Here is a 24,236-nt window from a genome sequence, read left to right as displayed (position 1 = left end):
TGGGTTATGCTTCTAATACGTTTCCAAATGTTTATAAATCCGAATTTGAAAAGTATTTTGCAATTGTGGACAGAAAATGGAATTTCTCACTTCAACAAAATTATAAACTCTGAAAGTTTTAAAAGTACTGTTTTTGTTTTGTTTTTTACAATTATCAAGTGAAAATGCAAGTAAGAGAAAAAGACTAAGAAATATGATGAGCCAGAACCTAATAGATATATTTGAAGTGTGGAATTGGATTTATAATATGGATCTATTCCGGGTCCATGCCTGGCAGGTGAATAGCAGTTGCATTAAAAAGAAGTGCCCATTCCAGAAATTCCTACCTTAAAAATCTGGACTTACTATATATAAATTTTAATTCAAATTAAAATATTTATGATATTAATTCTTACTAAAATTTCTAAATGAAGTTATTTCTCACTATCTCTTCATTCCTACTTCTGTAAATCATTTGCAAAGTATTTTTATTATATGGATAAAATAATAATAATATAAAGGGCCCACTGTACCTAGAAAGTCATTGGTGCTGGGCTGGCTTTTCTGGCACAGTGATGGGCAAGATGAACATCAGAACAAATTCAGGTAGCTGGACCCAATGAACATTGTAGGGCATCAAATTTCAACCTCTTTCGTCTCATGGCACATATAAAGTAATTATTAAAATTCCACAGCACAGCAACAAAATATATTTTTTTTGCCGATTTGACAAAAAAAAAAAAAAAAAGGTATAATTTTGATTCATTCACACTGGGCTATTGTTGTGTTGGCTGTTGTCATTTTTAAATTTGAAAATCTAAGGGAAAAGAGGTCAGTGCCCCTGACTAGTCAGGTATTGCATGTTTTAAAAAATTCTCGCAGCACACCATTATGTGGAAGGTGATAAGTCATCAAATACGGATAATTAGGAACATCTAGTAACATTAAGATCCCAGATGATTTCACAGCATGAATAAGAAATGGAATTAACAGGTAGGGTTACACGACTTGATACATCACCTTAGAAAACTCAACAGCAATTAAAGAGAGAAATTATTTTTTCCTGGATAAAGAGGACTGAGAAAAGTATGTTCAGAAAATGCAAATCATATGAACAAGTCCAGGATATTAGAAGAAATATGTAAAAATGGTTATCTATTGAGCCTCTTTGTGTTAGAACTGATTTTTAAAAAGGAGGATAATGAACAATAAAGCCTTGACTAGGGGTGTGGGGTGATTACGAGGGAAGGATAAAATTCACTAGGGCCTGATGAGTGTTTCAGGTTCAAGATCAGAAGGTCATGATCAGAGAGGAATGTCAAGGCTGGAAACCCCATGAGTATAGTATTTCTAAGAAATGGCAGACTCCAAGGGATGACTGTGTAGTGGACAGCAGAAATGCAATATACATGAAGGTGACTAGGAAGGAGCTGGCTAGCATTTCAACTGATTATCAACTTGGATGGTAATATAAGTAAAGACACAAATAGCTAGGTGTAACTATATGACCTAGTCTATTGGGTCCTTTAGTTTCTGACTGTGGTCCTAGTGTCAAATCTGGTTTAGATGATAAATTGTATAATTCCCTCAGTAGTAGGTAATGCAGTAAATTAAAAGAAAAAAAAAAAACAGTGTTAAATAATAACACACTAGTGTCCTGTAGTTCGTTAACTGTAACAAAGAGGACAGAGACTGGTATAACCAGAGAGATGGATATCAAAGGTGCAGTTGCTGAATGACAGTAATAAATGAGGGGGGTTTGGGGCCAGAACAAGAAGCCCTGTTGGGTCTTTTTCCAGGATGAGTAAGGGGTGCAAGAAAGGAAGGGCCACTGAGAGGGTTTCATAAGATGTTAGTGATGCTTTCAATTTGGTCAGTGATTTGGAAGATGTGTAGGAGGAAAAGATCAAGACACATGGATATCCATTCCCAACAAAAAGCAGGTTTCAGAAGACATAAAAAAAAATGTGCTAAATTAGGAAGAGGATCTGGTAAAAGTGTGTCACTCTCAAGATAAAGCAAAAAGACCCATTTTAGTCACGGAAGTCTTTGCATCTCTGAATATAGATATTTGCCTTTAATTAAAAATAAGAATTTATAGGTTATGGGATTAAGATCCCAAAGAAAAAGTAATAAAAATATTATTTCTTAACAATCAGAAAACCAAAGACAGTTAAAGAACTTTAGCAAACATTTATGAATGCTTCTGACTTCATTCACAAAGGAAAAGATGATAAAAGGCAAAAAAACAAAACACACACACACACACACACACACAACCCTCACAAAAAGAAAAAACAACCCCCCCAAAACAAGACTAAACCTTTCTTAACAAAATTCAAATGTAGCTAATGACTATAAAATAACCCCAAAGTACTATTTAAAAATTTTTCTAAATTACAGATCAAAGCAGAATGCCCTGTCACTCACTCAGATTTCAATCCTTAGTAGCACTGCCAAGTGACTTAAAATATCCATGGAATTTTGATCCCAACTTTTGAGATTAAAATAGTAGTTAAAATTGAGTCAGTGCTTGTTGATCAATTATATTAAAACTAGAGGCCCAGTGCACGAATTCGTGCACAGATGGGGTCTAGCCTGCCCGCCCCAATCTAGGCCGATTGGGCTGGGCTGGCCAGGGGAGGGGACATGGGAGGTTGGCTGGCTGGCTCTGCTCCTGATCAGGGTGGGGGTGGCCGATTGGGGGAAGGGCCAGCTGGGGGTGGGGTGTGGATGGTTGGTGGGCCAGCCCCGCCCCCTGGTCAAACTCCGGGTCGAGGGGGCAATTTGCATATTAGGCTTTTATTATATAGGATGAAACAGTAGGCCATAAGCATAATAGGACTTCATGATTAGAATTTTTCTATAAAAGCTAACTTTGATGGGAGTGGGTAGAGATCCTTTTAATGAGAAATAAGAAGATATATTGACAGAAGAAACAACTCTATGCTGGATGTTTCAGCATCTGTGAGAGCCCAACACAAAGGCCACCTTACCTCCCATCTGCGTAGTCTGCATCTGCTCCACCCCACCAGACATCAGAGTCATCCTCCTCGGCATCAGCTGAATCGACATTGTCACTTTCCTCAGCCAGCGGGCAACAGACAAACTCCACCCCTCGGAACTTGTCAATCCCGCAGGGCAGCAGCATGCCATAGTCGTGCAGGTTGGTGCTCTTCTCACTGCAGGTCTAGGCAAGAAAAGGAGAAAAAAGAGAGATCAGTAGAGTAGATGTTCTTCTTTGCAAGAAAATGTAAATATAACAATCAACACACAGATCCACAAGAACCAATTTTACAATGGGATGGGTCATTTGCTTTTTGAGTGAATAGACAACAGTTTCTTTAGCTCAGGTTATCTTGGTACCTGTAATATTTAACTTGATCACTTACTTAATAAGGTTAACTTTTTATATTATAGAAATGAAGAGAAACAATAGGAATGGAAACCAATTGGACAATAAGATGTAGAAGAAGCGTGTACTGGTGAACACATATAAGAGAATCAGTGCTTTCTGGCTTCATTTGTGCATCTAGAAGTGACCACTCCTGCCCAGCCAGTGTGGCCATCGACATATGAACCAGGAAGTCATGGTTGGATTCCCGGTCAGGGCACATGCCCGGGTTGCAGGCTTGATTCCCAGTAGAGGGTGTTCAGGAGGCAGCTGATCAGTGATTCTCTCTCCACATTGATGTTTCTATCTCTCCCTCTCACTTACTCTCTGAAATCAATAAAAATATATTTAAAAAGAAAAGAGAAGTGACCGCTCCATGTATACCCCCAATTCACTGCAATCTCTACTAAGGATGGGCGTTTCACTCCCTTAAATCTATCTTATTCTAGAAATTCTTCCTCTTGGCTCGCCTCCAGAATAACAATCCTGGGAAGAGAAGAAATTGTTCTCTGCTATAAAGCAGAAAATACAGTCATTAGACATTTCTCTTTCAGTATCTGTTTGCTTTCCTGGGATTTGCTAAAGTTGCACAAATCTAAATGAACATGAAGCTTTGAAAGCATCCACTGCTAACGGAGGAAAGATTAATATTTCAACACATGTAGGAAGGTAAACAATGAAAATATTCGAGTGCATTTTGACCTCGTAGGAATTAGAGTCATTTTTGTTTCTTAGCAACAGAAAAAAAAATTTGTGAAAACTCAAGAAGAAATGAAAAATGAGGTTAGCAGAGAGATAGCTGGGCTTTAAATTGTCTGGCTTGTTTTCTTAAGATCAACAAGCTGTAAAACACATTTTTATACACAGAAAATTTTGTTCTACAGTAAATGAGGACATATTTTACTAAAGGCAAAATTAATATGAAATCTTAAGTGGTGTTTTTTTGCTCAACAGCTATAAGGTTGTGATCCAACAGTTACACTGAGGTAGATGATGGTTTCTCAACCTCAGTACCAATGAAGTTTTGCACCAGATAATTCTTGGGTTGGGGGTAAGAAGAATGTTTAGCAGACTCTCTGGCCTCTAGCCACCCTATACCAGTAGCACCACTGGTTCTAATTGCGAGGACCCAAAATATCTCCAGACATTGGCACATGTTCCTGGGGAGGGATGGGGAGCAAAACTGACCCCATTGAGAACCACTGTGCTAGATGAAGGAGCCTAGTTCTAGGGGACTGATAACACCTCACACCCAAAAGCTATACTTACATTATGAAGTTTTTCTAGTAAATTTATGTATCAAAAGAAAAGGACATTTTAAACGTAGTAATATTACAGAGTGGCATTTTATGCTAATTGTCTCATGTCTTTTATCAGTTTTGGCAAAAGCAGGAGTTAGCCAAAGCCAAGATTGGTGCCATTCACTACCCTACTATGGAAAAATGAAGGTGATAACATGGCCTGGTGAACACAAACCTGGACTGCTTCATTTAGGAACTGAATTCTAACTAGCTTTCATGTTGGTATTGGACAAGCTATTTCATTTCTACTACTGTATGCCCCAATGAATAATAAAAAAAATGGTTAAATCATTAAAACTCTGTATGTGAAAAAGAAAACAATAGGTAAACAAAAATAATTAGAAGAAGAGCTACATTTTAAGGTCTAGAGAGTAATGTCTAGATTATAATGTCTAATTTATAAAATATGGCACAGAAACACAATGAATCTAAAGAGGCCCTGTTTTGACTCTTTACAAATAATCATGGATAGGGCTTATTTCTTAAATATATTTTTTGTTAGTTTTTTTACAGAGAGAAAGGGAGAAGGATAGAGAGTTAGAAACATCAATGAGAGAGAAACATCCATCAGCTGCCTCCTGCACACTCCCTACTGGGTAAGGTACATGCCCTTGACCAGAATCGAACCTGGGACCCTTGAGTCCGCAGGCCAACTCTCTATCCACTGAGCCAAACTGGTTAGGGTAAGGCTTATCTTTTAATAGTAAAAGAGAACTTATTTATCAACACAGCTGTTGCCTCGAAATACCACGTCATTACCCATGTCCTTAGGAAGTCTTCACTTTAAAAGAGAAAAAAATGGATGGCTGGTACCTCTTTGGCGACGGTGTGCCAGTGAAGGTGGGTCTCGCAGACATCCATCCTCTCCTGGTGTAAGAATTTGCACTTGTCGGGGACAAGGAGGGCATCACTTACAAACTCGCCAACTGCAAGAAAGGGAAACAGTTTCATGTCACTCCGCCTGCATCACATGTTCTTATCTCAGGGATGGTGTCGAGGAAGGATGGGCTAAAAGGAGTCAGAGCAGTTAATCAGCTCTTTGAAGGATGAAGTCACCAATCCAAGAAAGCTAGGACCTTTAGCATGTTGAGCCCGGTGTCGTCAGCAGCCCAGTTCTTGGCCACATCAACCTTGGTGGTTAAAACACTTCCTACATGTTTTAAGTAAAATCTTTAATTAAGAGGAATCCCTGAGTGCAATCACAAAAGAGCTGCCATTCAATTGCAACAAGGGTAAAAAATACAAATTGGCATTACCTAGGTAGGCAATCACTTCAGCTGGATCAATCTCAGTAATTGCCCACCCCTCCTTCTTAGACACCTTAATCTCTGCGTAAATGAATAGAAAACTTAGCATTTGTCTATTTCTTAAACAAACAAAATCTGTAAATACACATTTGTATTACATATGTTTATATATGACACCACGCATACATACACATGGAGTTTAATTCAATTAAATTATAAAAACTACTTTGACTTTTGCTGTGTGTGTGTTTTTTTTTTAATGGATATCATGCAAATTATTTTGAGCATTGCTGGTACTGCAGATATAAAGATACTACATGAAGTCTTATAAGAACTCACATTCTTATGAGGGTGAACATTGAATAATTACAATGTAATATGTGAATCGTGAGCTTAATTTTTATTTGTCTTGTTCACTAGTGTATCCTTAACTTTCATCATAGATTCTGCACACAGTAGGCAATAAGTATCTTGATGAATGAAGAGGTAAATGTTGCAATAGAACTGAAGAGAAGTGTTGGGCCAAAATAGTGAACAATTCTGCTTGGGCGCACTGGGACACAGCCCAAAGTGGAAATCACATTAGAGATGAGTCTGAGTGGATGAGTAGGAGTATGCCACAGAGAGAATGAATGGATGTTCCAAGATATAAGGATAGTATCTGCCTTGTTTAATATTCTACTCCCAATCCCTGACCCAGTTCCAGCAAACATGACCATACTGGATGGGTGGGTAAATGGATAGATGGATAGATGGCTGGATGGATGGCAACTTTAGTTAAATGAAGGCTGGACTAGTGTAGTGAGGCCATGAAAGCAGGGAGACCACTGAGCAGGGCACTTCAGGCAATGCCTTCAAGACCAGATTCCAACCAACAACTCCAAGTGAGCGAAGACTACAAGTTGTTCACATAGCAGCAAAGAAAATAATTTTTTTCTTTCATAATATGCTACATGAAATTTCTGAAGTGCAACATACAAAGTGAATAAAGGCCCTAACAAGGAGTAGAAGAAACCTTTTCAGCTACTTCATATAACAGGGTTCTTTAAAATTCTCTATCAGGGCATTTAAACTTCAGTCCCTTTTTGCCTCAAACATACAAGATGTCTCAAGATATTTAAGTACTTACTTGAATAAATAATAGGTAAAACTCTAAGCAAATCTTAGGGGATAAAGAACCTCTCATCTTATCATTCCTTAAATCTTTAGGACAGTGGACGAGGCCTGCCGCATGGGTGAATTACAGAGAATGTAAGAATTTAGGAGACACGGTGCCCCCAAGAGCTGCAGGTGGCGCTTGGTGGGAAAAGAGCCCATGAGTCCTGGTCACCCACTCCATGGCAGTAGCTGGGGCTCCATGGGCATCACTGAATCTCAGCTGTGTGAACCTCTTGTAATATAAATGACTAGTGTCCTGGTGCACGGATTCGTGCACACTGAAAGGAAATTAATTAGAAGAAATATTTTAATACCGCTATTTGCATCTTACTAATGAAAAGAAAACAGAATTCTACCAAGTCTCCTATCTACCTACTCCAGGACTTCTGTGAGGATCAAATGAGATGAGGCATGGGAAAACGCTTCCCAGACATTTTGTTAAACTGTGGAATGTTTGCACCTGGCTATAAAGCAAGTCGGGTTCCTGGGCTGGGGAAACAAGGAGGTTAGTCGCTAGGGAGAGGAAGCTGGGCGTTGCTACGTGACACCATTACCTGGCACCCACAGCTACCGTTTCTGTTTCCAGGCGGGGCTGTGGGCTGCATTTTGCGCCACGGGGTCTTGGCAGTGTTGGCTGTAATTTGGTGGGATGTCCCTCTGGGGTGGTGGCGGGGTCTGTGTCCCACTTGGGGGAAGCCGAGTGTTGGTTTGTCGACACCAGGTCTGCGGTGCAGTTCATTTTTAAATGGCCAGTGCAGGTCATGGCAGCTCCTGCGTTGAGCGCCTGCCCCCTGGTGGTCAGTGTGCATCATAGCTACCAGTCGGACGGTCAGACGGACACTTAAGCTTTTATATATATAAATAGGGGCAGAAATAGAATATTGGGCACCAGCTATAATTGTAAGAAATACTAATCATGCTCTGTTAACCGTGATTGTTTTGTTCTGATTAAAGAAAGTACATTCTAACCTGGCTGGCAGTTGCACAAAGGACCTGGGAGCTCACCTGGAAATGAAGCCCATCCTCCCCATCAGGGAGCTCCCTATTATCATGGAAAGATTAACGGCCTTATTGCAGAAATCAGAATCACCAGTCCTTTGAAGACCCCCAGCCTTTGCACACCTGCAGGCCTTTGCAAATCTCAAAACCTGTGAATTGCCCATTTGGCATACCTTTTGCCTACTTCCCCATGCAATCTTTGTCCTTCTATCCAACATGAGCGGCTGGCTTATGGAGAGAGGCAGAGCAGATGTTTGTGGATGACCTGCTGCTCTCCCATACTGCTGGCAGTATTGGAATAAATGCTCCCATGTGATTCAACCCTGTCTCTGCATTATTGGCTCAAGTAGCGACAGGCAGCATGAACCCATTGATTGTTCTGTTACATAAACCCCACTTCCCAAGTGAGAGATGCCTGCTGGGAAATGTGTCTAGGACACCCACCCTCTGGAGATTATGACCAAGTGACCCAGAGATAAACATCACCGAATAATGCAAGTGACATCACAGTTTTCTTTTCCTTTTACGTAGAATACTATAAAATAATAACAACAACAAAACAAAACAAAACACCTAAAACCCAGACGAGATAGAGAATACAAAATAAAAATCATTAAATCCAAAGCCAATACACCTTCCCCAGGTGGACTCTTCATGAGTTCTCAGGACAGGCAATGAACTAAAGCTGTTAGCAAGAATCCCAGATGCCTGAGTTATCCAATTGTTAAGACCACAGGAAGCCAGAAATGACCAATGGCTTGAAGATGCCTACCTGGTTTATTAGTTCTGGTCAGTCCAACTGTATTGCCATATTTACAAATGTTTGAAATACTAAGTGATGTTTTTCTATTTTACAAGTTAACTACTATAAAGATTACACGCCTGGCCCAAGACTATTAAATCAGTCCATGAGTCAACCAAGAGCAGATATCAGATAGTCTTGACTTTGGCCTGACAGAGTTCTCAGGGCAATGACTGGGTAACAGCTGCCGGAAACAATGTGCCTTTGTCTTGTTTGACTTGCCCCCGGGCCAATCTGTTGAGGACTGGCTTTCCATCAAAGCCAAAGTCACAGGAAGATATTTACCTCGTAAACTCTGATGTTCACCATGACAGCATGTATTGCTTTAATTTAGAAAAGGATACTTGAATTTTTTAAATTTGCAAAAATGACATTTCATTTAGTATTGAAAATACGCTCTTAGGTTTCTCATATTGTGCATAGCCAAGAAATATATGCTCCCCCTGCCATGAGATTGTTCTTTTAAAGGATTAATATTGGTTATTTAATAAGCCCTCAGGACTCCCGGCAAAACAGAAGACTCATTGTACTCTAACATTAAAATAACACTTAGAATGAATCTGTGTTTTTACAGCCCTGCCTATATTACTTACAAAATTTATGAAACATACTAGAATGTTACACATCAAATATTTCAAGCAATTAAAATGCAAAAAAAAATCTGTTTAAAAAAATGATAATAAAGAGCCCTGGCTGGGTAGATCAGTCAGAGTGTTGTCCCAGATACGCCAAGGTGGCAGGTTCCATCCTCATTCAGGGTATACAGGAAGCAACCAATGAGTGAGTGCATAAAACAAATAGATGTCTCTCTCTCTCTCTCAAATCAATAAATAAAAAATTATAATAAAAAATTAGTGGTAAAATTACAATGAACCTTTTTCACCAACTGACAGTGTAACATGGTTTGTTTTCTCTTTTAAAAATTCTAACAGAATCTATGATATGAGAGGAAATATATTGGAACTCTACTTTCCACTCAATTTTGCTGTGAAACTAAAATTGCTCTGAAAATAGTTTTTAATGTAAAAACATCTGATCGAATATACCTGGAATTTCCATGTAGAACTGTGCATACTTTTATTTTTTTAAATGAACCTTCCGTTGATCTGACCTTTCAGTTTAAAAAAATTCTTAACAGAATTCAAGTAAAAGAAATGAAAATAAATTAAGCATCACAATAAGAAATCATGTTCCTGTTTATGTCAAACTTTAGAAAGTTTGGCACCACATAGATAATATAATCCTAGTGGATAAATTCATCCAGGTACACTGCGAATATTTATTGCTAACCATACAACCCGATTTCTTGTTTTAAAAATTCACAATTCAGGCTTCGCTCCCCCATCCCCAATGGATAGGAAATTTTCAAAGCTAATGAACAAGATCTGAGTTTGCCTTGCTTCTTGACTAAAAAGTCTTGGCAAAATAAACAATGATTGGAAATTCAATTGGGCCACCGCAGCCTCAATCCAATGGTTCTTCGGTGGTTTGGAGAGGATAGTCTAGCTCATATTACATCATTTTGCAGATGGGAGGAAAAGAGCCCAGGTCAAGTGGCTTGCCCACTGGGCCAAATGGCGGTAGAACTGGCCTAAAAACCCGGATCTCCAGACTCTCCATCTGACAGTGAAAATACAACTCACTGTCATGTAAACTCTGGTCGAAACGGTTGATTTGGCAACTCCCTTTGTTTTTTTAAAAGTAGAGTCACTTTTAGACTATAAAGTACTTTAATGTTATAATCTACAATGGGGTCCATTCAACAATAAAACGACTTAAATTAGCTCGCAAACCATATAAAACAGTTGACTAGAACACAGGATGAACAGTGGCTTACAAGACAGCACGGATTCTTTGTCCCACATGAGCAGTCTGGTGTTGAGGCTGGGGCTACTGCAGATACGCAATGATGCCCTCGGGACCAGGCTAGGCCTGTGTCTCTGTCCTGCCATCATTAGCAAGTTGGCTTTTGTCCTCATGTTCTGTGGTCACAAAATGACCACAGAAACTCAAGACATCCTGTCCAAATTCCAGAAAGGAAGAAGTACAACAATGTGAACATGCTTAACACTACTGAACTGTACACTTTAAAAAATGGATAAGATGGTAAAATTTATGTCGTGTGTATTTTACCACAATTAAAAGACACACCATCTAAAAAGTGACTCAGAATGCAATAACCGGAAACTTAAAAATTAAAAAAAACACACACACACACAAGCTTTCTATGATGAGCTATGACATAAATTTTACTGTCTTACCCATTTTACAAGTATACAGTTCAGCCCAGCCTGTGTGGCTCCGTGGTTGAGAGTTGACCTCTGAACCAAGAGGTCAGGGTTCGATTCCCGGTTTGCGGGCTGGATCCCCAGTGTGGGGCCTGCAGGAGGCAGCCGACCAATGATTCTCTGTCATCATTAATGCTTCTATCTTTCTCTCCCTCTCCCTTCTCTCTGAATTCAATAAAAATATATATTTTTTAAAAAGTGTACAGTTCAGGAGTGTTAAGTACATTCACATTGTTGTGTAACCATGTCCTTTTCATCTTGCAAAACTGAAACTCTAAACCCACGAACAAGTCCCCATTATCCTCTCCCCTAATCCTCTGACAGCTGGCATTCCCCACTCTCCGTCCTTATAAATGTGACCAATCTAAGCACTTCATGTGGTTTGTCCTTTTTAAAAATTAAAATCACATCCTTCATGCCTTTCTCCCATAAGCCCGGTGCCCTGTCCCATGGATTTGTCATGTTGATGGGATTGAGTACCTTTGACCACAAGTTGCTCCTCTTTTGTCTTTTGTTTCTTTAATCATAGAAGACACAAAACAGGGTAGAAAGAGTTCTGTATTTGAAGCCAGAGAGGAGAAAATAAGGCAATGAATGACTCGGGAGAATGTAGTGACTTCCATATACGAAAAGGTGAGGCTAACAATGCCTGCTGGCTAGAGAGGTTCCAATAGAAGGAGGGACAAGAATAAAAATTAAAACCAAACACGATTTGGTTTCATTTTGAGAGCTCTTCCCCTGCTGCCACTCAGTTTTGCTGACTATCATGGCACGCAGTTCCATGAAAGATACAAAAGAATGGAGACATAATCTTGCACCAAAAGAATACAGATCAGCACAACCCAATCTATATATATAAAGGCCTAAGAGACCATGGCAACTGAACAGGCAACCGAACAGGCTGTGTGGGGCGACCAGGCCGGCAGGGGGGCCAGTGAGGGGCGACCAAACGACCGAGCAGTAGGCTACATGGGGCGACCAGGCTGACAGGGGGGTTAGTGAGGGACAACCAAACGACCGAACAGCAGGCTGTGTGGGGCAACCAGGCTGGTGGGGGGTGAGGGGGGGGGCAGTTGGGGGTGACCAGGCCAGCAGGGGGGACAGTTAGGGGCGATCAGGCAGGCAGGCAGGCAGGTGAGCAGTTAGGAGCCAGTGATCCTGGATTGTGAGAGGAATGTCCGACTGCTTGTTTAGGCCCGATCCCCAGGACATCCCCCAAGGGGTCCTGGATTGGAGAGGGTGCAGGCTGGGCTGAGGGGACACCCCCCCCCCCCCCAGTGCATGAATTTCATGCACCGGGCCTCTAGTAGAAATATAATGTGGGCCAAATAGCTAGTTTTACATTTCTAGTAGCCACATTAAAAAAGTAAAAAGAAATGGGTAAAATTGTTTTTAGTAATATACTTTATTTAACCCATTATATCCTAAATACTGTAACTTCAAAACTCAATCGATGTAAAAAGGTATTATGGCCCAATATGTCAAACTCACGGCCTCGACATACGGCCCGCCAGCCGTGAGTTTGACATGCTTGATTCAACTCTCCAGTATCTGGTGTGTATTTTATACTTAAAGCACAGGCCAGTCTGGACTAGCACGTCTCAAGTGCTTACGTGGCTAGCAAGCAGCAGCATTGGGCAGTCCTAGTTTAGTGTCAAATTTTAGAGATCAGGAATATCTTTCAAGGAGTGATGAGTTGAATGTGGAGAGGCTGTGGCTGTGGGGGAGAAATCTGAATCCAAAGATACAGGCCTAAACAGAGAAAAAATTGTAAGTTACACTGACAAGATCGTATGTACAGTTCTACATGCTATTAGAATACCATATATTTCAATCATGGAGAGGACTACCACTAAAATTTAATATTACTGCCACTAACCCTACTTATCAGCCCTTCTTCTCTCATTTCTCTTTTTGCAGTTCTCATATTATAAGTTGTATTTTATTTATAAGTGTGCAATTAATTTGGATGCAGAAATGTAAGTAAGATCTCCTTTACACCTAAACCTACTTATTGTTATTCATTCAGTCTCCTGTATTTTGAGAGAAGAGCAAGAAGGCAGAACTGTAGGGATATCACCCTAAATTCTCTATTTTGACTCTGGAAAATACAAGCATCCTCACTGGCTGCATTCTCCTAACACTTTCTTTCCTTCTGACTTATTAAAAAATTCATAGCTTGATAGATTTTAAAGATGAAATTAATTAGGGTTATATATGGGGCTTTTAAAAAGCCACATAATTGCTAACAAAATACCAATCAAGCTGATGCATAGTGAGGCAAGATAACCACCAGTTATTACCAAAACCCTAAATTATATGGAGAGGTAAAAATACACAGCATGCTTTTTCCACATACCAGATTCGGAAAGCCGTGTATGAGGTAGGCTATAATCAAGACAGGAAGAGGCACTTTCCCACATAAACTTTTCAAAAGAGTTTTAGACCTTCACTTTCAGGCTCCTGGCTGTTCTTTCCAAGCCATTGCCATCTGACCTTGCTCCAACAATCTTCTTCAAGGTCAATAGCAACAAACACATTAGTCTCTTCTCAGCCCTCAAGTTCACTGTTCGCTCTACTGTATTGCTTTCTTCCTTAAATTCGGTCTTCTCCTCTAACTTCCCACCTACCGAGATAGCACTTGCCTTCCCATTCTCTATCTCAAACTAATCGTTCTTGCCCTCTCACTGACTCATCTTTGAATAATTTTGATTATAAATAAAACTGTCCTCCACTCTCTGCTCTTACTTTTTCACTCAGATAGATCATCCGTGCCTAAGGACTTAATGACCAATTTTACCTTCAATGTTGACCTTTCCGTTATTGCCATTCCCTTGCTGGACACCTGCTTAAGAAGGTGTTGCTTTTAGCAAATGTGCTAGATTAAAATTAAGTGCCAACTGACCATCAAGTCCTGGAACTGTACCCCCCAAAACAATAAGCAACTCTTCACTGGGTCAAAATCTATCTTATGTGGAAGCAAGAGAAGGAAAAGAACCAACATTCAACACTCTGGGAGAGCCCAACCAAAATGGTGGCACTGCAGAACAGATTCTATTTGTCTGTAAAACCCAGGTCCCCTTACGCTATGCTTCTATTTTCTCAATAAACATGTATCACTGATTCATGTCCTTACCCCATAGGTTATACCTCTACTCCACTCAAACAATCCATATTCCTGAGGTTGGACCTCAGATCATGTCACACGTAGAAATGTTCTGAAATTCTGAACTCCGGTAAGCCACTTGCCGAGCAGACAGAAACGATTCCTTCTACTTCTCCCTTCCTTTTCATCTACAACCATTCATCGGGACCTATGTCCCTGGACTCTTGATCACTTGCTAAGGTTAGCAGAGCAGGTTTCACTGCCTGCATTCCATTTTCCTGCCCATCTGATGTAGGACCCTTAGCACATACATTCGTCACCCATGCTTATAACCAACTACCCTTCTTCCCTGCTCATGATGTCCAGACTCAGCTGTTCCAGCCAACCTCCCTCCCACTGCCCGGCTGCCACACTGTGCTCCTGAGAGCTTATTACCTGTCCCTCTGGATTCTCTAGTGTCTAGCCTAGACTTGAAATGTCTAGTTTTAGGAGACAATGGCATTGCCTCCAAATGATCAGAGTGATCAATGTTTTATATTTCAGGGGTTTTCCAACTCAAAACTTCTCAGAAAAAAAATCTTAAAGATGCAAAACTACAAAGGGCAAAAGGAAGTAGATAAAGAGAGAATGAAGAAGAAAAAGTAGTTATCGTGGCATTTAACAAAAGAGCTAGACAGGAAATAAGTTTCATAAGTATTTGAAATTTAGCACAACCTTTTCCTGGTATTAAAACATTGTTTTAATATCCACAGGCTTTGTTAAAATATGGAAGAAAAGATTAGAGTTCTGTCACTGTACCCTAAATACTATCTAGGGAGGAATGACACAATGTCTAAAAGAATAAAAAATATAATAAATATACATGATTCATCAAGCTCTTCAATAAAAATATGTTTCAAAAATCACCCAGCTCTACTTTGAGTTGTGTTTCAAAAACCATGTAATCTTTTCAAGGGGGATGGATCCCAGCTAAGTTAGATCTTCTCCCTCTGTTCCCACTCTGCTGAGAACTTAGAAATTGCCACTCAGATTTGTAAACCAGGCTTCATGTCATTATTGTAAATCAATTAGCCAGGGGTTATCACTCCGGAGAGAGCTGAAAGAATTAAATTTCTGGACTCCTAAGGAAGAGAATCTGGGGCAGGAAATTACATTAAGACTTCCAAAAGGCGTATCACAAACTATTTAGCAGAAACCGCCCCCTGGAAAGGTCTGATCCCACTTCTCCAATCCAGTGTCTTGTGATGGCATCTTGGTCTGGCTCAACTGAGTTATCTGTCTATACCGGCGGCTGCTCACAAGTAAAAGCTAAGAAATTACTGTGAGTCTCGCAGTAATGGAACACAAAGCCTACATTATAACTAATAAATAAGGGGCTTGATAATAAGGAGGATACTGGAAATCTGTTTAAGGATAACTAAAAAAAAAAAAAAAAAAAAAACCCTTAGAAAATTTAAGGTCTGTTAAAAAATATGCACACCTCATCTTGGGGGCTCGTTGGTTGGAGCATTGTTTGGTACATCAAAGGGATTGTGGGTTCGATCCCTGGTCAGGGCAAATACAGGAGGCAACCAATTGATGTTTCTCTCTCACATCGATGTCTCTCGCTCTTGCTCTCCCTCTTTCTTTCTCTCTCTGTCTCTCCCCCACCCCATCCTCTCTAGAATCAATAACAAAACATATCCTTGGGTGAGATTTTTATTTTTAAAAGCACAGTTTGACACTACTGATCAGTATGTATTAAAAACTATTTCCATGCTGACAAAGTCCCCTGTGTCACACCGAGTAGAACACGGCTAATCTGGAACCCAGCAATTTTCTTTCCTCACTGCATCTTCAATCATGAATGTAAATGAAAATTTCTGCTCACTTTGCTCCTTTTCTGCTTGACTGGATTTCATAATGAAAACGTCTGTTCCTTCCCGACAGAGCACAAGTGCCATTCAAATTTTTACACGCCGGGCAAAGAGTGAATGCGTTTGTTTAGATGCAAAAATCATTTCAATGTGTCACTACAAGCCACTGCATATTTATGCATGTTGCAGTTTAAGATTCTCTTAAGCAGTAAAGCAAAGGCGTCCAAAGAAGGTGCACTCAGGCTGCAAACATCTGCAGACCGAGTTCTGGCCCTCTGCATACAGGCAGCCCGCCCTCCTCTCCGGGCCTCCCTCCACCAGAAAGCCATGGCGCTCTGCCAAAGCCCGTTCCATGACCAAAGCGTCTTCTGGGTCAACAATCCAGAGTCACTGAACACTCCACCTTCCACTGACTGCCCCGGAGAGCAAATATTTTGAAGGGCAAGCATTCCAGGCACGCAGAAGCTGAGCGCTGAAATCAGACGCAGTTGCTCCAGCCACTTCTCTCTTAATGCCCAGCTACATCAAACTCCATCTGAACTAGTCTTTCCAAGGACAGTCCTGTGGCCCCCAGAAGTCACACAAAGAGTGTTTGAAGGAGGAAATCTCTCATTTCAGATTTAACATCTATAAATGAGGAAACTGTGTGATGAAGGCTTTTAATTACTGTAAGGGGAGTAATTCTAGAGCAGCTCTCATTCCAAATAATACAGGTTCGGTCCTCCACTTAAAATGACAAGGATGACCTAAATCTAGATGAGGGGAAAATTATGTTTTGACCGGAAATGTTAGGGGGAAATAGGTTTGGGGGAAATACTGATGAAAGACTTCTGATTTGGGGTAAGAATATCTGCCTATCAGAATCTTCTAAGAAAAGTGTAAGTAAGTTCCCACTCTCTGTCAAAACCAGACATTCTAATGACGCAATCAGGCTACCAGACCGTGAGGTCTCCGTTATGTAAGCCGAAGGTGAGCTATTTCACGGTTTGATGAAGTGTTTACTCAATGTTGCCCACAAGGAAGGCATGTCTGCATTCTTCCAGCTAAAACATGTGAGGTCAGTTCCCTCTATGCCCTGGTACCCTTCCCCCTCAGGCCATTACATGATCATTCTAGATGTTTCATTTTTGGTTGATGCTCAAACTGTCTGGATATCTCAAAGCCTTACCTTTTAGATTGCCATAACAGGGTACTGGCTATTTATGTAAGTCCTTAGAAAAATGTGTATTTTTAAGACCATCTATGGGCCAAGAGGGTTGATCATTTGAAAGGCCAACTGTTGCACCAAATAAGTATGTCTTTGGTAAAAGTTCTCATGGGCAAATGGAACATTCACCAACTATAACAATTAAATAACAGGTAATATGTGCGCTTTCTTGGACTTCTGAGAACTTGCTAAGACCATCTTATCATTCTTTACCCATTTAAGCAGCTGTTTAACTGACACTCCTACATTGGGACAGTTCTCCATTCTGCTTTCAGATGATTTAAATTGCTTCTTATAGATCTCCTTACAATGTAAGATGCTTATCCTAACACTGAGATCACATCTACATAAACAATATATATTTTGCAAGAAATTTTATACTTAAGTTATAGTATCTAAAAATGCTTTTTAAAGTCAAATTTTAAGAGAGGATTATGCATGTCCTCATTTCTTAAAAAAAAAACAAAACACAAAAAAACGTGGAAAATGCAAACATGAATACTAGTACTTCCTAGGGATTTAAGCTTGATTCATTTTATTCTTGCAGTCTAGTTGTAGTTAACTGGCAGAAAAAGCAAAACAAAAAAACAGCAAAAGCCCTGGTGGGAGGTGTATTTCTGTAGCAATAGCAGGGTTTCTACATTAAGCCCATTTAAATCTAATTAACTCTTATGCATGGGAATCAGGGATCCAGGAGACCTTAATAAAAGCTTGAAAACAATCTTATCCTTTGCCTAATACAGTTTCTTATGCCAAATGGCACAATAGATCAACAGAGGAAAAAGGAATAGACATGTCCCATGTTCATGTGTCCTTTGTTTAAAATTCGCCACTTATTGATAAGGAAACTGGTGCACATCTGAGATGAAATGTCCACATGAGCTAAGAGCCAACACCGTGCACTATTAGCTGCATCTGCACACTCTCACCCTTCAAAGTCAAGGCTAATTATCAATACTCTGGGAGTCCCATCGAGCCTGATGGCCAGTAAATACTTGGAGGCCGGCCTGGGTAGAGTGACTCAGGAATCAAGCCAGGCCTTTGGGAAACCATTGCACTGATGAGGTTTCCTTGGAAGTATGTGTATTGTGAGAAAATGAACATCCCAGGAGGACTCCTATAAAACACCAATCCTGAAGATTTATTGAGTGGGTTACAGAAAAAAAGAGGGCCAAAGAAAGAGGTCCAGGGTTGCAGACTCAGTCCCCAATAAGGGGCATGCAGGAGGCAGCCAATCAATGATTCTCTCTCATCATTGATGTTTCTATCTTTCTCTCCCTTTCCCTTATTCTCTGAAATCAATAAAAATATATATTAAAAAAAAAAAGATATGGGCTCAAGTGACTGATGTGGTGAATAGGAAAATAAGAGGAGGCTAAAAATTACTGATATATAAAATGGAATAAAGGGTCTATGAGCCAAAGGTCTTTATGATAAAGTCAAAGATCAGATACAATGAAGACACGGAACCCACTGACGAAAATATGGGCATTGATTGATACCCATGAATTGAGACCCAATTCAGAATTTTGCCTCAAAATTTAAAATGAGAACAAAGATGGAAAAATAAACTCAAATTATTTAAAAGGCAAGATATAGAATAATGTCTTGGCATACTGAACATGAGCCTATTACTGTATCTAAAATATGATTAGAGAATTTAGAATATCATAAGGCTCTCATTGACAATTAATGCTAAGTTTTTAATAATGTGGAGTCATATGACCTTCTCACAGGAATCCAGCAACACTGAGCTGATAAAAATATCATACAGTAAAGAAGGGATCTTAAGTGATAGCCAGACCTTTAAGATGCAAACAAGGCTATACCATATTCTGGCAAAGTAGTTAACACTGAGGGGAAGAGATAGGGAACTCTAGCCAGGTAACATTCTTGAAAACGTACCTAATCAATACATTAATAGGATGGCCCCCAAATTTAATACCATGAAAAGATTTAAACCTCTAGAAGGGGAGTACTTAAAACCTACTTACCAAGCACCTACTAACCACCACATCCATCTCATTTAATAAAGACATTTAAATAAAATAGCAATTAATGGTTAGCATACATCATATGACCCTAACTCTTAAGGTACAACATATGAATCTGAAATAATCTTGTAAATTCCGTTACCACTACAAATAATATTTAGAAGTGGGTTTCTTTTAAAACAATCCTTTATCACTAGAATGGAAAGCTAAGAGTAATGAAACGATTATAAACTAATCTAATGATATGTTTTATCTCTACACACAGATGCCTCTGGTATATATATGGGCTTTAAACTAGAAACATGTAGGATAGGTTAGATCCTACTGCCTCCAGATAAGAGTTTAATGTATTTTTATTCAGATCCAACGAACCTGCGTTTCTTCCTCATCTGAGATTCCTGGAACTTCTTGGTTGTTAAATAAAACCTGCTCTTCCTCAGTTGATCAATACTGGCATAAGTAAATGGCATTTACAGTAATTCCAGAGATTTTTAAAAATATATATTTTATTGATTTTTTACAGAGAGGAAGAGAGAGGGATAGAGAGTTAGAAACATCGATGAGAGAGAAACATCGATCAGCTGCCTCTTGCACACCCCCCCACTGGGGATGTGCCCACAACCAAGGCACATGCCCTTGACCGGAATCGAACCTGGGACCCTTGAGTCTGAAGGCCGACGCTCTATCCACTGAGCCACACTGGTTTTGGCGATTTTTTTTTTTTTTTAAGGGCCGTGAAATGGCTGCTTTACATCCTTTGCCTTCCTAGTAGTTAGGCTATTCCTCCTTTTAATGCTCCTTCCCTTTTACAATATTCAGCTAAGGCCTTCATTCATTCATTCATTCATTCATTCACTCAATATGCACTTATTAAACACCAACCATGTGCCACGACACGCTCAAGCTCTGGGGATAGTTCAGTGAATAAAACCAAAGTCCCGTTTTCACAGAGCTTCCATTTAAGACACAAAACAATTCTTCCCACATGCACAGGCTCTGCTGGGATGCCTCTCGGTGTGCAGCACCGTGTACCGTCATTCCCAACGCAGCTCTCTGATTAGTCTTTCCCCTCACCCGGCCCTCGGATCCACTAACTATAAACCTTTCTCCCAACCCACTACCCGCTTCTGGGTTTGCTATTAACATTCAAAGACGATGAGCACCTACGCTGCCTGGTTACTGTGGTTTATGGAAATGTTACTCCAGAGTATAAACAGTGCTTTCTCTAACCCAATTGCACCATTTATTTAAAAAACTGACATAACGAAATAGTTTAATTTGAGGCACAGAATATACACCATAGCAAGAACTAAGAAAGTAGGTATGGATATCTTAAAGGTGTCTTAAAGGTGACTTTAGCATATTCATGACATGTGCAAGATAAATAAAACCACGTTGAATGCTCAGATATTTTCTGGGCACCACATAAAAGAAATAACCAAGTGAACTTAATGTCCTTCTAAATAAGAAATGTGATTTTGATACTATTCCCAATTTAAATAGTGAACCATCTTGGTTTTATTCTAATTTTCCAACATTATGTACCAAGACTACCAACACAAACCATTGTCCCTGGAATAGTCTCCAAATATTCTGATCCAGATCTTTTCATTTTCTCTATATATGTCTGAGAATCCATAGCATGCCTCACTTTCTTTCAAGAAGCTTCTACCGTATGCTCCAGCTCACACTAATGTCTCTCTAACTCCCATTCTTAAAGCAGTCCCACATCTTACACAAAAAGTTCATGTCAACTGGTGATAAAGTGCATTTTTTTAATTAGGATTGGAAATTTAAGCAGATTTGCGGTTGGGGGAGAACTTCTGGGGAAGAGGAGTCCAGTTTTAATCATGTTGAGTTTGGGTCCCTGAACAAACACCTGTCACTAAATTATTAGAGAAGATAAGCATGTTTCCATAGCAACAATAATCACAACTACAAACATAAAACAGTGAAACTGTGCTCTACATTCTGTAAAATATGTATAAAAGTAACTTTATACACTGAGTGGCCAGATCATTATGATCTCTGAATGCATTATTATGATCCTATATAATAAAAGGCTAATATGCAAATTGTCCCCTCGACCAGGAGTTCGACCAGCAGGCAGGCCAGCCAACCGCCCATGTCCCCTCCCCCTGGCCAGGCTGGCCGGACCCTACCCATGCACGAATTCATGCACCGGGCCTCTAATATATATACCGAGTGGCCAGATTATTATGCGTTCAGAGATCATAATAGTCTGGCCACTCAGTGTACATGCATAATCATAAAGTATGCCCTAGGAAAAGCAAATATCTTGTAAAGTCGATATATAATACAGAAAAAGCTCAGTTGCGCTTTACCCAACTCCAAGTTAGCTCACAAAATAAAGACACCTCTTTAACAGCAATATGACTTACAACTTTTAATTTAAAATAAAATTTCTAGATTAAAAAATATGCCTGGAACCCTTCAATTTGACTTATTCTGCCACAGGCGTACTCGATAAACGTCTCTGTAGCAAGAAGATGTGATAATATCATTCATTGCCATCTCATTTAGTTGTCCGTTCTGCTATATATCCCTACATTTCTAAACTCTGTGTTTAAATGGCTCTCTCCATGATTTTTCCACGTTCAGTCTCCCCACAACGGAGAGTGAAATTTCACATCTGATCCCTTCCCACGATCCGTCCAGTGCGGCTTCATCATGTGCCTGATATTTGCATGGCTGTGATGACTAGCCCATATGGCTAGCCCACTGTGTTATGTTTATAGTTGTGATTATTGTTGTTGAATATGCCAATACTGCTCAGACCTGGGAAATGCCGGTTTCTTTCTATTTTGTTAACCTTACAACTTTTTGTCATTCTTAACTTTTGGGTTTTCTTTTTTGAAAGCTAACACGTGCCTCATTTTAAAGTTTGCTTCATTTGTGATGCATGTGAGGTTTTTTGATCGAGCAATTGAATCAATACCCCTCCCCCTGGGAACTGGCTTTTCAGGCCATTTCACTATGGACATTCCCTTTGCTGAGACCACATTTCACTGGCAGCGACCACACTCCATTATCTCCCCTCCGGGTAGGCACAAAGAAGTCTCCGTCCGGAAAAAGCCCGCCCAAAGTCCTTTAAAAGCCGACGACACCCGTCACTGGGTGCTGGAGCCATCCAGACTCAGCCACCTGTGTGCGGATGATGGAATAAATTCACAATCCCTCACCCTTCTGGCCTCGTGCGTTTCTCCTTCGGCGACCTAACAAAGCATCAATCAGTGCCGCATCTTTCCGGAGCTCTAAAGCCACTCTAAGTGCAGCCAAGCCCCCCAAGTGATGCGTCGACGCAGGTTCCTTCCTGGAGACTGTCCTTCTGGGACCCTCCCCATCCTCCTCCGATCAGGCCTGGCAACAGCTGTGCATCAGTTTGGAGAGCAGCCAGGTTTCAAAGCTACAGTGTGAAACTCAATGACAGAGGGGAAAAAAGCCTCCTGGGACACATCACCAGCAAGAGCTGAAATTTATCAAGGGGATTGGGAGAGGGAAAGTTTAATGAAGCTACTCACTGACGGCTGAGATAAAAAAAGGAAGGAAGAAAAAACACACAGAATTTATCCCCAGACTCTACAGTTACACTAACATTGAGAGCATTCTATGTCAAGTACTAAAACTTGAACATTTCAAACATACCTTGACACTGAAGTTGAAATATGTCTTAACTCAGGCTTTTGATTCACTGTCATCTTTTTTAAAAAAACATAATGCCACAATGATTTATGGAAGTTGTGGTATATTATTTTTTACTGATTTGCAGAGAGAGAGGAAGGGAGAGGAAGAAACATCAATGATGACAGAGAATCATTGACCAGCTGCCTCCTTCATGCCCCCTAGTGGGGATCGAGCCCACAACCTGGGCACGTGCCCTTGACCGGAATTGAACCCCAGAGACCTTTCAGTCCGCAGGCCCATGCTCTATCCACTGAGCCAAACCGGCTAAGGCTTCACTGTCAACTTTATGACACTTCTTATACTCATGATGCTCTTATGTGCATACTTTTCCTTGGTGCATTTTAGTCAATTCTTTCATTAACTATAAACACCAAGTTACTTTTTTGAAATGCCTTACAATGCTTGAGGAAAATGATTTTTCCCTCATTTCACTCACAGAATTCCTGATGTAATTAACTCTCTCCCACTCCCAGACCAAACTTCTGACAGAGGAGGGAGCGCATTTCACTTATGTTCCTGGCCACACCCCTAGGTCAATACTTACACACTGAGGATATAATTAGTAGTCATTTTTGTAGAATTTATTTATCTGTGAATAGTCAGTCGAGTGTTCCCCAATATGGAAATTTAGAGAAAACATTATTTTAAATAGTCCCTTTATTACTAACCAATAATAAAAAAAAATATGGGTTTTGCTTTGTTTTGTTTTTTACTCATTATCAACTTAAAAAACATAGCTAACGGTAGGGGTACCTTTAAACTCAAGATCACAAATCAGTATGAAGACTTTCCTCCATGTTTTCAGGTGTAATTAAATAGCACATTTATTTTATTAAAGCAACCAGGAGATTTCCAAGACATTCAGCCAATAATTGAGTTTAAGGAAAAAGAGAACCATGATATTTATCATAACATCATTTATAATGAAGGAGACCCAAAATTTTGCCTTTTGGGATATTGATTTTTTAAGCTGGTTATATATAAAAACAAAACAAAAACTCAGCACTGGCCAGGTGACTCAGTTGCTTGGAGCATCCCCCGGTACACTAAAAGGTTGTGGGTTCAAGCCCCTGTTGGGGCACATGTGGGAGGCAAACAATAGATGTTTCTCTCTCTAAAAATCAATTTAAAAAACAACAACACACAAAAAAAATCATATCCTCAGGTGAGGATTTAAAAAAAACCCCCACAAAACTCCAA

General features: G+C 40.0%; 1 protein-coding gene across 7 annotated transcripts in view; it reads right to left on the bottom strand.

Moving 5' to 3' along the window:
- Window positions 1-24,236, bottom strand: part of APP (amyloid beta precursor protein) — a 229,520-nt gene that overhangs the window by 122,232 nt on the left and 83,052 nt on the right. For all 7 annotated transcript variants that reach the window (XM_054713635.1, XM_054713637.1, XM_054713636.1 and 4 more), the window contains exons 4-5: window positions 5,488-5,600; window positions 2,976-3,169 (exon numbers count right to left, since the gene is read on the bottom strand). In XM_054713635.1, the coding sequence (XP_054569610.1) occupies window positions 2,976-3,169; window positions 5,488-5,600 (307 nt within the window). The remainder of the gene's footprint in view (window positions 1-2,975; window positions 3,170-5,487; window positions 5,601-24,236) is intronic.

This window comes from Eptesicus fuscus, chromosome 3 (genome assembly GCF_027574615.1).
Source record: "Eptesicus fuscus isolate TK198812 chromosome 3, DD_ASM_mEF_20220401, whole genome shotgun sequence".
Lineage (NCBI taxonomy): Eukaryota > Metazoa > Chordata > Mammalia > Chiroptera > Vespertilionidae > Eptesicus > Eptesicus fuscus.
This window is presented reverse-complemented; position numbering and strand designations above follow the sequence as displayed.